Source organism: Microcebus murinus, chromosome 23 (genome assembly GCF_040939455.1).
Source record: "Microcebus murinus isolate Inina chromosome 23, M.murinus_Inina_mat1.0, whole genome shotgun sequence".
Lineage (NCBI taxonomy): Eukaryota > Metazoa > Chordata > Mammalia > Primates > Cheirogaleidae > Microcebus > Microcebus murinus.
Window position 1 is genome coordinate 30801890 of NC_134126.1, and position 16968 is coordinate 30818857.

At 45.1% G+C, this 16968-nt stretch overlaps 1 protein-coding gene across 8 annotated transcripts in view; it reads right to left on the reverse strand.

Moving 5' to 3' along the window:
* PPP1R12B (protein phosphatase 1 regulatory subunit 12B) overlaps positions 1-16968 on the reverse strand; it is a 177129-nt gene that overhangs the window by 1274 nt on the left and 158887 nt on the right. For 4 of the 8 annotated variants that reach the window (XM_012744328.3, XM_012744325.2, XM_012744324.3 and 1 more), the window contains 2 exons: positions 11574-11754; positions 6099-6185 (listed from right to left, as the gene is read on the reverse strand). In XM_012744328.3, coding sequence (XP_012599782.1) covers positions 11620-11754 — 135 coding nt within the window. In that variant the 3' untranslated portion in view covers positions 6099-6185; positions 11574-11619. Of the gene's footprint in view, positions 1-87; positions 6186-11573; positions 11755-16968 lie in introns of those variants that run through there. The other 4 variants (XM_012744329.3, XM_012744326.3, XM_012744336.2 and 1 more) reach the window with 2 other exon arrangements.

The window sequence follows — 16968 nt, forward strand, 5'->3', positions numbered from 1 at the left end:
TGAGAAAAGCAAGGAATAATGAGTGTGGAGGGAGATGGCAGGGAGAGGAAGGGTAAAGGGTATGTTTATTTTGGAAGGACAAAAGAGCATCCTGATGTCACCTTATTGGGCCACCCAAGTAAAACGGTATTGGAAACATTAGGGGAAAATTTGGAAGAGACATAACAGAAAATATCATTCTGGCAGATTCACAGTCCCAAATGATAAGTGGATGAATTGGGGAATGGCTCAGAGAGGTCCTTTGGGGGATCGGAAGGGAGGGAGAAAAGCCAAAAGATATGATTTAATAGAAAAATACACTGGATAAAATTGGTTTCTGAGTTCTCATTTCTAATCAAGAATATGCCAGACCTCATTTTGAAAGCTCCCGGCTAGCAAATGTGCATAAGCTAGTAGCACGAGTCATCGCTGAATTGTTAAACCTTTTTAGGTAAGGCCAGAATATTCATTAATAGTGCTGCCCTCAGACACACCCACCTCTTATTTACAGTTCTTCTCTGGGATCCTGGGCGGCAAGCCACACCTAGGTTCAGTATTGACTGTTACCCACAACTCCCAAAGGAGAAGTGAATGCATCTTCTTTACCTTGCAGCTGCTCGCTGGCTGCTCAAGAGGCCCTATTTGTTTTCTCTTAGCCCTCAGGGACCACCTCGTTCCCTACCAGCTGTGACAATGACAGTTCCTGGACTGCAATGAAGTTGATCTATTTTCCAATCTAATCAGAACACAAGAGATCAATGGCTATCCCTGATAGGGTCTACTGCTCTGAACAGTGTCAATACCCATTAGGAAGCTGATTACAATCTCGGCTCAGCTGGAGGCAGAACTCATCTCCCTGCGCCAAAGCTTTGCTTCTGCAAAACTCCCCTCCGCCCAGCGCTTGCAGCCTCCATCCTGCTCTACGTCCAAAGCCCCCAACCTTCTGCCTCCTTCCGCCACAGCACGCAGGCCACCCCTACTTCCAGGGCCTCTGCCCTTTCACTCCACTCACACCAGTCCTGCAGGGGTCTTGTGAGAGTGGAGTGCTGGTCGATGCCGTGGCTGCTGGACTCCGGGTTTGTCAGCGCGCACTGCTTTGGTGGTCTCCTCTGCACACTGGCTTTGGAGGAAAGACCATCTTGAACAGCACCGGAGCCTCTTGCTTCTAATAGCCCAGAATCTAGAGAGGAGGAGCTCAATGGAACTAAAGACTGAGGTTTTTATTGAGGAAAATTCTCATACTGCAGAGTTTAAGACTGAGCCAGCTAGAGCTAAGCAGAAATGCAGTTAGTCTGCTGTTTGGGTGTGAAGAGCCAATGCAGATCACATTTGAGAAAGCTGAAGAAAAGTGAAGAAACCTATGAAGCAGCAGCTCTATTTCCTACTAAAACAATTTGTCCAAAGGCTGCTTGCAACAAATTGCTTTCTTCTATCCATTTCCAATTGAGCTCCAATTTCCACCTCTGCAGGTTTTAATATTCTTACTAACTCATCAGGAGGGAAAGCAATTGCAACACCATTCAGTTACCCTCAATATTAAATTCACCCTCCAACAAGGATGAGATGTCAACCTTGACATGCTGACGTTCAACAGTTTAAATCCAGAAGAAAACAGCATTTTTGCTCTTGAATTTCTGAAGTTAGAATTTTTGAAGCAGAAATTCCAAGTTTAAAGAAATGTTCTGATCTTCCTAAGAATGAAGAAATGAACAGAATTTTAAGCCAAAAGGCTCTTTAGGATTATCCAGTCCAACCTCATTTCACAGACAGGGAAGGTGACTTGCCCACGGTCACGTGGCTAGTAAGGAGAAGAGCTGACCCTGGAATCCAGATGTTCCGACTCCCAGACCCTTATCTTTCACTCTGCCTTATTCTGCCCTCAGAACTGCCTTACTTACTGGGTCAGAGGAATGCACGTCTTTTGAGGGTCAAAATCTGCCTTAAAAATCAATACGTCAACCAAGACTTATAGTTATAATTGGACCTGGATTTAGGCCAATTACACCACCTGTGATTGGTAGCTGTGTGCTCAGAGTTAAGAGCAGACTGGCACAAACAATGGGGTCTGACACCCCCTGATGAGAGCTCCAAGGGAAGGACAGCAGGGCTCCCGCAGTGTCACCTCACTGCTAAGCTCCAGTGGAACCAGTGGCTCGTCTGTGGGGTGGAACTAGGACCTGCCCCTTCCTATGTGCTTAGTTGCCAAATCCTTTAGGCTTTCCTACTCCAGGTACAAAGCAGCCTGGAAGGTGAATAACTGGTGATGCTTTAACTCATTCTCTCTTCTCCAGACTTCTGCTCTCCTGTGCCCACCTCACGATGAGTCCAACATTGTCAGGGCTTCCCCTGCACCAGTGGCCTGGACTGAAACGTCAGCCTTTCTCTGGGAGGAGACAGTGTCTGTTTTGGCTAGGAGAAGCTGCGAAAGGGTCAGAAATCCAGAGACCTAACGAAGTACATGGCTCTGAAAATTTCTTCCTCCTTCATCTCTGGTTCAACGAAATGCCCCAGGTGGGGGAGACCCAGTCAGTAGTACACACACACACACACACACACACTGTTGTGGGATCCACAGACTATTAGGTGGGGTTTTAGCCTCCTTGCTTCTTGAGTGGTCTAATAAGCACACATTTTGTTTGGGGCAGGAAGAATGGTTGAAGTGTTCTAAAATAGAGTTCTGAAATCTCATCAATGGCCTCAGATAGCAATAAATGCATGTAGGTTTTCTTAAACATGGGGTGGGAACTAGGACAGAAACCAGGGACAGGCCAGAAGAGAAGCAAGCACCTCCTGAGTCAGCCAGAGAAAGACAGGGAGGCTCTAGGGAACATCGAGTGAGAGTCTAGTGTGCCAAGGACACCCAAGGCATGTCTGTGCCTTAGATTCTTTGGTGGCAACACCTGAGATTTGCATAACTCTCCCAGCAGAGACTGCTGGAACGAGGGGTCATCATATCCTGGAGCTATCTGGAAAAGGAGCAGCAGCCCTGGAAAGACAAACAGGCAAACTTTGGCCAGAGAAGCTCTGGAATAGCTATATCATTACTCCCAAAAGTGTGGTTCCGTTTTTGAAAAATACAAAATGAGAACAGAGGGTGTATGGCTGAGAATACTCTCTCCCCCATGCTGATGATTCCCGTAAAGACTCCAAAGTGACAGACCTGAGTCCTACGCTGTGGGCCAAGCCTGCAGCTACTCATTCAGCTCGAGCGACCCGGGGCACTCATGAGGACCCAAACCAGCAGGTGAGGACCGCGGGTTGTGGCCACTGAAGAGAGCAAAGGCAGGTCGCTGTCCACTCCGCACAAGGAGAGAGAGACATGCTGACACCAGCACAGGGAGAACTGCTGGCTGTCAGAAGCCCTATGACCACCGCCTCGTGGGCCTCCGGTCAATGCAGCTGTGAAGGAGCGGCGTTTCATCTCTGGGGGGAGGCCAGAATTTAGAGTTTATCTAATAAAATTAACTGCATAAGAGAGAGTACCTGAAATTACCTGGGATGGTTTACATTTTCATGAGTTCTTGGCCATAGAATCCAGTATTCCTGAGATTGAAAAGCTTATAAACTTCTTGACACAATGAAGACTTTCAGGCAAGAACAATCATCTTTTACCGTGAAAGGGTCACGTGAAGCAGCAGAGGTGTGACACCAACCTCAGAGTTCTGACAACCTGCCTCCAACACTTTGGAAAGGCACAGACAGATCTGAGGGGACTCTCTGTAACCCCTTTACCTGGTCTATTGAATGGAAGAGGGTCAAGCTAGAATATTTTTCTAATAATCTGATTTTCTTTACCTGAGAGGGAGGCATGATTCCCTCTTCCCCCATATCCAAAATGTGTCAGGATTCAGTCAACAACTGTGCCGATTTCCTCCCCCTGGAGTGAAGGAAATGCATATGGTAGAAGAGATGGAACTGCTTACTCTAGTTTAGCATTCCCTGAGAACTGAGCACACAGTACCCCCATGGTAATACAAAGGCCCCAAATAGTAGGAGCTTCTCAAACGGCTGGAAATGGAGGAGAGAATTCTGTGCATGCTAAAAAATGGGGTTTTGCCACAGGAGACACAGCTCCTATTCTGGAACTGGGATCTTGAATCATAGCTTCTGGTTTAAAGAGCACGTGATGTTTCAGAGGTCCATGGAAAACGAGGCTGTCACTTTTAGGAAAGAAATTAACAGACAGTGGTAGTACATGTTAAGAGAACGGACCATTCTAAACACTGAATATCACTGGTGACCCTAAAACGATGAAGATTTAAATGACCTGCACACTCAAAATGAGCCAAGGAATAAAACTCCTACAAAAAGAAGATACTACAAGTATTAATATGGGGTCATTAAGAACTAAAGGTTTGGTTTTGTGCTGGATTTATAGCGTATTCTGTCCGGGTCTGGGCATGCTATTTTAAAAGGCTGTTTTTGTCTAGAAGAGAAGCAACGGGCAGGAAAAGCACGCGTGTGAGCAGTGACTGAAAGGCCAAGGGGGACGTCAGGTCGGGAAGTAAGGCGAAGGGGAGGCCACCAACGCACACATCTGAAGGGCTGTCGTGTCAGAGAGCTGCAAAGGGCAGATCTGGACACAGGGAGAATCCAAAGGCTGACTTCAGCTCCTATTAGGAACAACTCTCTGGTTATTAGAGCTGCCCAACTTTCGAGTAGTAAATGCTTGAAGCCACCAGAGGTGCCCAATCCTGGGTCGAAGCTCTGGAGGCTGGGGTCCTCGTGACACAACAATGGAAAGCTGGACCACATGATCTCTGGGCCTTACCACTCTCAATTCCATGACTCTCATCAATGGGTTGAAAGTGCCTCATTCCTTTAAACCTCTATTAAGCACCATTTCTCCTGTTAGCTTCTAAGAAAGCAAATGCCTCTCCCCTAAATCTAACCACCAGAAATCAAATTCACCACCATCTGACAACACAGTGGGCTGCTATCTTTGATGTCACCATGTTGCACGTGTCCTCAGACACTATACTTCCATCATATGTGTCTTTCTAGCCCGCACCATTCCCTGGTCCATCCCACAACAATCTATCCTCACCCCCTCTCGTTCCTCCTGATCCTGACTTCATTTCTCATTGGGAGCAGGTGCCAGAGTGAGGAGAAGAAAACAAGGTCAAAGGGAAGCAAGGCAGACTGGGGTATCCAGAGCCAAGATTTTCTAATAAAGAAAATCACTCTGTAGGGGGAAGATAAGTGGGAGATGAGAACCATGGGCTGACACTTACGCCATGGTCTGGCTTTGCAGGGACAGGGCCGGTGGTGCCGCCACCCAAGGCACCAGAGTGATGATTTTCTAGTCTCCAGAATAATGATTTTCCACGATGGCCAAAGACAAGTGAGGTCAGGTGCTCTGTTCTACCATCGAGTATGTGTGTGTGGGGTGGGGCAGGGAAGAAAAAAATACAAGAAAGGAAAGGAATAAGTGAAGCCAGGGCCAGCTGAGTCTTGGAGAAAGGGCTAGACATGAGGGAGGAATAGGGATTAAGACTAGTCAGGGATGTTGCTGGGTTGTTGATAGAAAAAATAAAAACAAGTCAGTTCCTGAGAGGTGAAGATTAGAGAGCCTCAATGCAGAGTCACTGTCACACTGTCACTGACTCTAATAGAAACACAGCTCCAGAGGCCGCCTGATGATTAATTCAACATCCTGCTGCTTCTCTCGGCACCCCAGACAGGATCCCGCAGTGGCTGCTGCAAGACTCACCTATATCAGAGGACACGGCTCAGTGTGAAAAGCTGAGGAGTACTGGTTTGGGTAGAAGCCTTACATGTTTGAACCGAATCCAATGTGGACAAAGTAGCTGAGCAGCAGGAAGTTGGGGGGCCCACGGCTGAGCCTGGTGTCCTCCCCAAAGCCTTCTCCAGATGGCTCGGATGATCACAATCATGCTTCAATTAAAACCATCATAAAACTTGGGGTGGGGGTGTGAGAGGAACAGGGCACTGAGAGTGCAGAGAAAATGTACAGTGCAGAGGTGACTGAAGAGGGTCAGAAAAAAGTGTCCTTCCACCAAAACATCCACTTCTTTGGTTGGAAGGCAAGGGCTGGAAAAGAGAGGTAGGGGCAGCAAATGCTGTCCCTCCCCTCCCTCTTAAACCTGGAGCCCAGTCTATTTAGACAGTTTGCTGATGACTCTGATGAGGGCACCGTTTTCATCTTTCAGCCTCTGGTTGTCAGATTTCAGTTCTGTTAACACCTGTAGGGTGACAGAGGAAAGGTGTGTTAGAGCCTGGTGGGTCCCCTCCTCTGCCCTCCCTGACCAGGCCAGCCCAGCGAGCAGGGCCTTCTGAGAGGTGTATGGAACAAACCGTCACCACCCCTTCTCCCAGGGATGAAATTCCCTCGAATCTTCCTATTTGTTGAGTTCATAATGTTAACATTTAGGGAGACCATAGCCTCTCCATCTTTTGAACTAGCATATTTAGCAGTGATATCATATTTCTTTGTATACAGGCTTCACATTACACACTGTATATCCTTCCATTCTATTTTCAATTGCTCTTGTCCTTGGACTCACCTCTTGTCTAGGGAAATTGGGGAGAGTGCCAAAGTGGGCTGGTGAGGACATAGGGAAATAATCCAGAAAGGAGTAGGGAGGGGGTGGTCAACCGAAAGAGCTAAAGGAGGACCCTGCTTCACACCCCATCACAAATAAGAATGCAGGCTACAGAGGCAGACCTCAGCTTTCCTGCCATGTGCATCAGATGATTTAAGGGTCCTCCTCTTGGTGTCTTCAGTGCATAGAATTCTCACTGGTTGTACTACATGTATTCACTTTCAACCACTAAAACCCAGAAAACTTACAGTCTCAGAGCTGTGAAGTACAGTGAACACCAGGTATGTATTTAACTCTCCCCAAAGCTTCCCCATGGATCAAGGAATATAAGAGGCTTTATCAGCAGTTTTAGGGGATGGTGTCATAATTCCAGGAAATAGATGCTTGCAGGGAAGGGAAGGCAGTAGAGATTGGATTCTATCAGTTCTGCCATCTTGGATTCTTTTTTTTTTTTTTTTTTTTTTTTTTTGCCATCTTGGATTCTTACACATACTGTTGTCCAGTGTATGAAAGGAAAAATAACAGCCTCAAGTTCCAGCCTGGATATCCAAGTCTTTATTATGTGATCGGGCACTTTAACAGCTATGCTGTACATCTAAAAAAATCCTAATGGCTGTTGATAAGTATACAGTTTATGTGTGGGCCCTGTTGGCACAGAGATTTAGGTTAGAGGATAAGTACGTCTCCACTGTGAAGTCTACAGAAATCTATACCCACCTCTGTTCAGTTCAGATGTCCTTTGATTAGTCATTTAAACCTGGCTTGAGGGGTTTTGAGGACTTAGTTCTAGCTCTGGCTCTATTAAACCACTTAGAGGATCTCACTGTACCTTAAGTAATCTGTGCTTCCTCAGTCTCTCAGGGAAGATGCAGGTTAAATTATATATTAAAAATATATGCATATGCACCATAGCTACGAAAAGAATTTATATCAGGGAAACAAAAGGAAAACACTATGGAATATCTATTCTATAATGTGGAAGGCACTGTGCTAGAGGGTCTCACTTGTGCCTCATGAGACCGATATAGTTGTTATCCTTATTTCTACAAATGAGGAAGTGAATTCCATTACTAGTCCAAGGCACTCAGCTATTAAATGGTAAAGATAATACTGAACCCAGGTGTACTTGACTCCAAAAATTTATTCTTTCATTATAGGTGGGCTGGGATGAAGACAACATACCAAAAACTTTTATAGAGCAGAAACTGAAATTCTAGCATTGTCATTGTCATTAATGATCTCTATTAGTTTAGCAGGTCACAGAACTTCTTTGTGTTTCTATTTTTTTTTTTTCTTATCTATATAAGAACAAGAGCCTTTTTTTACAACGGGGGTCCATCCATCGTCTGTGGTGAATATATCTTGCTCTTGCTCTGTAAACCTATCTTACCCTTCCTCAATAAATTTCATTTCACACTTGTAAAAAAAAAAAAAAAAAAAAAAAAAGGAACAGTAATCCTGTCCTACTCCCTCATAAAGTAGGGACTGTGAGGCCCAGGGGAGGTAACAGATGTGGAAGTATGTTGACATACATAATGAGCTTTGCAATACTGAGTATTTCTACTACCACCGTGAGCTTTCCCAAGAATGTGGGAGAGCTGGCAAATAATCTACAAACTTTACTAAGACGACTTTAATCCAGAAAACATAGATATATTAAAAAAATCAAGATCCTGGAGTACATTTAGAAGATTAAATTCTTTAAAAAGTATCAAGAGCTTCAGTCCTTTGACCCTGCCTTTCCTATCTCTACTTCAATCGAAGCAGCTCTGGCTACCCTCTCTTTCCATGCCTGTATCCCTGCAGCCTTGCCTACGGGAACTGAGTGCTCAGAAACTCATTTCAATAATGTTTTTGGAAAAAATAAGCCCAGAGTGGCCTCATGTTTCCACTTTCCCATCTGCTCTTTAGTGCCTCTTCCTGGGGCCTGCAGCCCGGGTATCCATGGGACTGAGAGCTGTATTTCCTTGACAGGATTCCATAGGCGGGAAGAAGCTATATATGGCAATGGGTTACACTGCACTGCTTAGCAGCTCATCAAATCAGAACTGAGCTGCCTTTTTTTTTTTAATGTACAAACAACTCATGGAGCTTCGGTGATTTATTTCCACATTAAGAACTCAAATCCTTGAAAAAAAAATTGGACAAGGCAATTTCACAGCTGCAACATGCTATAATTGACATCTTAAGGGAGTGTCAAGAAGTCCAATAAGTGGAATGTAGAAATCAAGGGGGGAAAAGCCTCATAAACTTCACTCTTAAATGAGAGGGGTAAGTGAACAGTGTTATCTGATATTCACTTGAGGTTAAAGAATAATTAAATAAGAACACATGTGAAAGTACAATATAAGTATGAGGTTTAACAAAGCTTTATCATTTTAACTCTCTGGACCTCAGCTTCTTAATTTCTAAATTTCCAGCTTAACTCAGTTTGATGCCTCGGACAAACAAAATTAAGTACACATGTTCTCAAATATTACTTCTTACAGGCTTTGATGAGGAATGTGTTAAAGAGGTAGAGGTTATGGGGGTCCTGAAGCTCCAGAGACCAAGGGCAAGGCTAGCTGTAGGGTTAGAGGGACTCAGAATAAGTCATGCCTGAGCTGCCTTGCTTCCAACGACATGGGAAGTGAGTCCCCTCTTTATATTTTGTTGCCTTGCTCTTCATGCTGAGATAAGATGATTTCTGCAGGGGACTATTAATTTAAAAAAAGTGGGAAAAATCTCTTGATCACACTGCCTGTTTGGTTTAGTTAACTCATCCTTCTTCTAGGCAGGGTCAGCAAGCTTTTCCTGTAAAGGGCCAGACTGCAAATACCTCAGTGTTTGCAGGTCGTACAGTCTCTGCAGCAACTGCTCAACTCTGCTGCTATAGCACTAAAGCACCCATAGACATGGTGATAGCAAACAAATGAACATGGTTCAGTTCCAATAAAACTTTATTTTTGGACACTGGGAATGTGAATTCCATATAATTTTCTTGTGTCATAAAATATTATTCTTCATTTGATATATTTTTTTGACTGTTTGTATGGCTCATGGGCCGTACTGGAGGGTCACAGTTTGCTGACCCCTGCAATAGAAAGTCATGTACCAGGCAATGGCTGTCTTCACAGCAGCAAAATCTTTCGGTAGGTGAACAGCTCTCTGGAAGAAAGCCTTCGAGAGAAGTCAGAATGCTGAGAAAGCAGAATGCTGCTTGTCCTCCCTCAGCGGCAATGCTGGGGCACACTGTAGTTGCTCAATAGATTCTTACATTGTTTAGGCTGCATTCTTAGCAAACAGTTGAAACTCTGTGCCAAGTGTGCAGACAGTGCCAACCATGCAGACAGCATTATAGTGGCCTAAAGCCTGGGCTCTGGAACCTGACATATCGGGTTTGGATTTTGGTTCAACCACTTACTCTCTGAGTGATCTTGGGCAAGTTGCTTAATCTGCGATTCAGTTTTTTTTTTTTTTTTCATGTGTACAATGATTATTTTGGGGAATAAATGAGAAAAACCATATGAAGCATTCAGCACAGGGCTTAATAAATGATAACTGCTATCATGGTTATTAAATACTGAGAGCATGAGATCTAGTTTTGTCCCATCTCCTGTACTATCTTGCAACAAAGGAAACTAAAAAAACCCAAAACATCTTTTGGAGGCCCCTAGTTCACCCAAAGTCAAATTTTCCAGGAATCTTGAGGCTAACTTTAAAACATGGAGTTTGGATCTAACAAACAGCGGGTGTTTGCTGCCAGGCCATAGAACTTCCCTTTCAATTTTCTTTCTGCCTGTGATAGCAGGATATTAGCTCATCCCTTATAGTAATTTGGGTGCTTCAGTTATAGTGGATATTAGTTGCCAGCTACTGACCCTGAAGACAAAAGCAAATAGACAGAAAAAAGAACAGGCCCCGGTCAGGGCTAATTAGATTGTTGCTACAAATTAAAAACTAATTTCAGAGACCCAATCACACCATCTTGGGATGGAAAAACAAGTTGTCTGTAAGCTTGTCTTTCAGATCCACAGCCAGGGAAAGGCTCCAGTTTGCCAAACACATATTTTGGTTCTAAGCTGAAAACAAACCTCTGCTCTCTGCTCCACTGCCTGGCATCTCCCTTGCAAAACTGGCCCAGTTAGGAAGGACCTGGCTGTGTGAGTCTCATCTACACAGGCTGTGTTCTGCCTTACAGTCCACTCCTGGGGCAGGGAGAGGCTCATCCCGAGGGGCCTGAGATTTGTAACAGGGATTAGAAGAATGCCTACCAAGGCAAGAGAAGAAAGCAAAGACTATTGCAGAAGGAGGCAAAGAATGCGTATCACATTCTGCTCCAGTGGTTGGATAGAGAATGTTTTCGCTGGTTGCGGAGCTCAGCCAGAGTAGCTCCAGCCCTCTCCATCCAGCAGTGCTTTCAGCTGTGAGGGTTTAGTTCTGTCTGGCATCCAAAGGGCTGTGGTTCTCAACCATGGCTGCACAAGAGAATCAGCTGGAGACCTTTGAAAAAATACTGATACCTGGGTCTCAACCCAGACCCCTGATTCTCTGCAGATGGGCCCAGGCACTGGTGTATGTTAAAAGCTCCCAGGTGTTTCTAATGTGCAGCCAGTGTTGAGAGCCCCTATCCCAGGCCCAGAAACCACTGGGAGTCCAGGACCAACCTCAATTGCTCCAGGGGAGCAGGCTGCACTAAGATTGCTGTTGACGAAGAAAGCTCTATCTCCATTTGGCAATGACCCCACCAATGAAATGAGCATACACATGTGCACGTACATGTGCACACCTATGCGTAGCTGAGTAAGCAAATCCATATTCAGTCTCCAGGGAAGAGAAGGTATGTGGTGACCTTACCAAATAACCCCCAGCCCAGGCAAGGTGTCCCCACTGTCTCCCTTGACCTAAGCTGTTATGTCCCATTCTATGGTCTCAGTCCCGGTTCCTTCCATTTGCAGATGACCAAACTTTACAGGAACCTGTACACGGAGGCTCTGATGGAGGGGATGAGCCCAGAGCTTCTGGGACCAACAAGACGACTGAACCTGCCTGGAGTAGTAGAGGAGGGAAGTGAGGTGGAGAGGAGGGGCAAGAACTAGAGCTCCTGGGTATCCGAGGACTCGATGGACTCCGAGAGTCTGGCCACCACTCGGGTGAGGGCCCTGTTCTCAGCCTGTAGTTGCTCGTTCATCTGCTTCAAGGTTTGAATCTGTTTTAGCTGGTGGAGGTTCTGTAGAGAGTGAGACATGAAGGGGACAGACAGACAAGACAGAGAGAGACAAGACAGACCAGAGGAGAAAAAAGTGGAACAAAGAAATCACGTGACTTTCTGGTTTTGTTTTTAGTTTGCATGCAAGAAAGGAAATGAGAAAGGCAGGAGTCATTAGAGCAAATGGGGGTGTGGTGAGGAGGGAGGGATGATAGAGAAAAGCATTAAGGAGGGGAGAGCTTGTCTGACATTCTTGGCTAAGGTAGAAATATGCTGAAGGTCAGCCATATGCATATAACCACCAGGCTCTCAAAAAGCACATGTGGATTGCTTTTGAGAATGACAGCCCACCATGTGGTTTGGAGCCTTCTGAACCAAATTAACATGGTTGAGCCACAGCCGCAGGGACCATTGTTCATCACTGGGACTGGAGTTCAGGACTCTATGTATTCCTAAATCCAGCTGCTGCCCTTTTCTCTCTCTCTTCCTCTTATCTTCTCCCTATACTTGGTCCCTTGCCCCAACTTTCTTCCTTCTGGGTTCTTCTTGTACCTCATTTATTTTTTATTTTTAAAAATAAAGCATGGAAAATAAAAGAGAGGTCTGTTAGTTAAGCTTTTTTTTTTTTTTTTTTTTTTGGTACAGGACATGTACTGTTTAGAAGGCTGCAGTGACACATACCAAAATAATGGTCCTCTAACCTGCTTTGTGGGAAGCTTCATTAACCCTGCTAGTTCCCTGCAGTCCAGAGAGCTTGCTCCAGGATCTAAGAACTGCTAACCTGCCTCTGACCAACTATATATGATTATATGCATCGCTAAAGTCACATCTAATGGTGCTCTCTTTGTCCCAGGTCATGCAGAGCCTGGCAGCTGCTTAAAGGTGTTCATGAACAGACTCATACTCTGGAAATTACAGCTGTGCACAAAAACTGGAGAAACCATAAATGTTCATAAATAATGGAATTTGGCTGGACTAACATGCTAGTCCAGCCCTCACTATTTGTCAGTGTTGCAACTTGAACAGAATAACCATCCCATAGATATTCTTCCTAATATCCCATATCCCATAAGGGACTTAAATAAATGGAATTATATCACAGGCCTGATTACTCTGTACTTGCCCTTCCTAAGTAGTCATCTGCATTACTCCTGAAATTGAGGTCATCGGCTCTTTGGGAGGAGGGAAATGATTTTGTTATGGGAATGGGGTTTCAGAGATGAAGATGGACACTCCTGAGGGTTATAATGACTACTGAAAGGTGGCCGGGTATCAGACAAAAGTCTCTCATACCCACATGATGAGAAGGATAGAAATGAAAGATTAGTGGAGTTGTAGTTGTTTGGGATGAAGCAGCAAGAAAATGGAAGGTAGCATGAAGAGAAAAAAAAAAAAAAACAGTGAAAAAGAAAAACAAGCAGAGACAAACTGCTGAATCTCTCTTTTCCCAAAGACAGAGAATAACCACCTTGGGAAAAAGGCAGGGCAGCCAAACAGTTCCACGTAGCCACTGGAGGGTGTGAACTGGGCAATCCTCTTTGCCCACCGTAAGCATTGTGGCCATGGCGCGGACAGAAGAGGGAGAGCACGGTGCAGCATATGGAAAAGTTTGAAGAGATGGGCAGGGACCAAATTTAAGAACCAACGGAAAGTCCCTGGCTCTCATCCTTCTTTGATGTTGACATTGGACCAAAGATTTCAGCACAATAATTGTCATTGTAAGAAGTGGTCCTTGCCTCCTAGGGAATGATATTAAAGATGTGAACTATGAAAGTGACTCAGTCTAACGTGTGAGTACAAGCAGATCAGGTGGAAGAATTTGGACATTATCAGCACAAGGGAGAGAGGCAGGAAACAATCTGGTGGAATGTTCTATAGGAAGCAGTACTGAAAACAAGGCATGGCAAGGAGAGGACAGGAGAGCAGGGAACAGGGCAGGACTAAGGGGCAGGGTTGGCAAGTGACATTTCCAAAGTAAAATAAAAATACCAGGAGCAATCTAAAAGGGGATTGGCTGTTGGGCCCCTCTCATGCAAGGACCTGGGAAAGGAAGGGAGGAGGTCTGGCAAGGAGGCTGATGCTGAATGGAGATGCAGTAATCAGGTCTGATGTGGGCACTTCCCAAGACCAAGTGCAGGCTTGGAACAGCTCACACTGACATGCACACCTGTCAGAAAGTGGCATATAATCCTATTCCAAAATCCAGGGTGTGAGTAGAGTTTCTCCTGGGGAGAATTCATAAGTACTTACCTTTCCAAGCAAAGGCCAGAAAGGCACAACCCACCTCACAACCACAGAGCCACACGTACATCTGGGTTAGCCCATCGCCTAGTTCCCCCGTTTTACCTGGCCTTCGTACTTTGTAGAGTCAGAAAAATAGGAATGAAGTCATTCTCTGTCCTTGAGCAATCCCCCAAACTGGTCCCTACTGATTGCTCCAACGAGGTTTGGGGCCTCTGTATAAACTGAATATATAAAAAACATGGAGACCAACTGGCCCCAAGCTTTGCTGGCTCCCAGGTTCCACAAGATGGTTATCTGTACTGTTGGCTGGCTACCTAGTACACAGAAATTTTGGCCATTAATCACTTTAGATGTTGGTCCCCATACGCTATAGTTTGGATGAACTACTTGAGCTCTAAATATGCATTTTACTGGATTCCTTTAGGGCCAGTCACACCAATTTTATAATATTCATATCTGTGTATTTGGTTTTTGCCTTCAAAGAAGGTACAAACAGAAACAAACCGGTGTGACTAGGGAGGCTTTGGTGCTCCCCACCCTTAGTCCTCTAGGGGGTGCTGCATGATTTGCAAACCTGGTATTAGGCTCTCATTTAAAATGGTGTTTAGGGGCTTCAGACCTTACAGGTGTTTCTTCTATGTTTGGCTTTGTAATTGATAATGGATAATAGTGGCAATTGACTGAATCAGTGGATTTTTGAACTAAAAAAAAATCAAATCAGGCTGGGTATGGTGGCTTATGCCTATAATCCCAGCACTTTGGGAGGCTGAGGCAGGAGGATCGTTTGAGTTTGCACTGAACTATGATGATGCCACTGCACTCCAGCCTGGGCGACAGAGTGAGACCCCCGTTTCAAAAAATAAAAGAAAAAGAAAAAAAAAATCAATCTCAGATCAGCTTATCTATTGATTTGGGGGCTAAAGAGTCATGATTTAGCTCCACTTGATAATTGAGACAATTGATTTTAGAGTTTTTGGCAAATAGCTTATGGATGGGAAGAGCAGACACTTTCATGTTTTAAAATCTCTATTGAGGAAAGAAAAGAACTCATAACCTAGCTTAGGAAGTCACAGCCTAATAGGATAAGGAGAGAGAGAGGATATGTAGGCCTGTCTCAATCCATAGGACTGAGTACAACTAGAACCACTGAAGGGGCTTCGTGCTCACCAATTTAGAATTGGAATAGAAATAAAGAAGGACCTCAATTTCTCCAATTTGGACACTTTCTGGGTCTTTGTGTGTGGGCCTGCATGTGACACAGCGTTCTATGACTGGTGGATATAGGCTGGCTTTGGGCTCGTGGGTACTTATTGGAAGGTATCAGCTTTGGTCTCATTTACATTCTCAGAAGAGCCGTTTCTTAATAAGCAAAACTGACAGCTGCCTAACAACAGAATACAGATGGAATAACTCAGGGGCTTTCAAAAATGGAGAGGCCCCTAGGCAACCAGGAGCTGTGGACATTCATTCATCAAGAACTGTTTGGCTCATCTGGGTGCCACTGCACACACCTATGGTCTCAGCTACTCAGGAGGCTCAGGTGGGAGGATTGCTTAAGCTCAGCAGTCTGAATCCAGCCTGGGCCACATAGTGAGTCCCCGTCTCTTAAAATAGAAAAAAAGAACTGTTTAGCTCCACTAACACACTGCTCTAAGTGGAAGAGAATGTTTCTGTGTGGTTAAGTGGGATGGGACTGGGAAAACCAGAAGATGGAGAAGTTTAACGCTGTTTGGGCATACTGTTCCATCATGTCAGGAGAATCAACTACTTATTTCTACTTCTTGCTGCTTTGAATCAACTTGGAAGATTTAACGTGTTTGAGATATAAGCGGGCATTGCTTGGAATTCTATGTGAATATTATCAGTTACAGCCTTCAGAGGGTGAGTAGGGAATGCAGGGGCAGGGCTTGGCATTTCTCCTTCATTCTGGAATTATAAAGAGTAACAGGATTATGAGCACTGCATCTTGTGTGCACTATGACCTTGTCAGGTCTTAAAAAAGTCCCCCCCCCCCCCAGTAAATAACCAACCTTTTTAGGCCAATGGAATAATAAACATCTCTCCCAAAGTGCTTCAAGTACATATTAGGGTTGCTTGCTCATAGAAAGACACTTGCGGATCTGCCTAACACTGTCCCAGGCTTCTGTTTCCCAGCTAAAGAAACCTATGTTTCACCAGATGAATGCTTGGCATCATATGTTCAGTAAAATAAGATCCTTGAGAAAAGAAGAAAAAGCTGAGCAAGTGCTAAATGACAGATGCCCCCAAAGCACACCAGGTGGCTACCCTGATCAGCTCTAGATGCCCCCCCTTCCACAGCAGCAACTGTCTCCTGTGGATAGACTGCCGGCTCTTAGCACTCCAAACTGCTCAGGGTGGCAGCTGTCCATCAAAGTGGCTAATGGAGGTGATGGTCACTGCAGGTCATGGTGGGGGAGGGAGGAGAGCAGTCAGCTGTGAAGTGTATCTTACTCTGGAGGAAGAGTGCCAAGCATTCCTGAACACTTCAGGGGAAACGAAATGGGGTAGGACACAAAATGTGAATAAACTTTTATTCTACTGCAGAATGACTTAATCTGAGTTCCTCCCAGCTCAGGGCTGGGCTGGGCTGGGGAGGAGCAGCAGGGAGGAAAGCCTCTGGCCAGGCTTAGGCTTCTACTGGGAGGCTCCGCAGAGCCGGAAAACTTGTTCTTGCCTCCCCATCCAGCCTCTGGAGGGGGAAGATATTGTTTAAAAAATCTTAAGAGTTCAACTGAGGTTTGTCTGCACCCTGCTGAGATCTCCTCTTAAACCAAAGACGGCACATGTTCCCAGAAGGCCTTTGAGGTGGACACTGTGTGCACTGAGAGAGCCGGAGAAGGCTGAGGAGAGGTGCTCACCTCTTCTGCACACACCACGCTTCTTGAGGTTGTTGTGTTTGTGGTGAAATTTGGAGGGGAAAGGCTCAAATGTCCAGTCTTGGCAGGCATTCACAGAACAAGCTCACAGAGA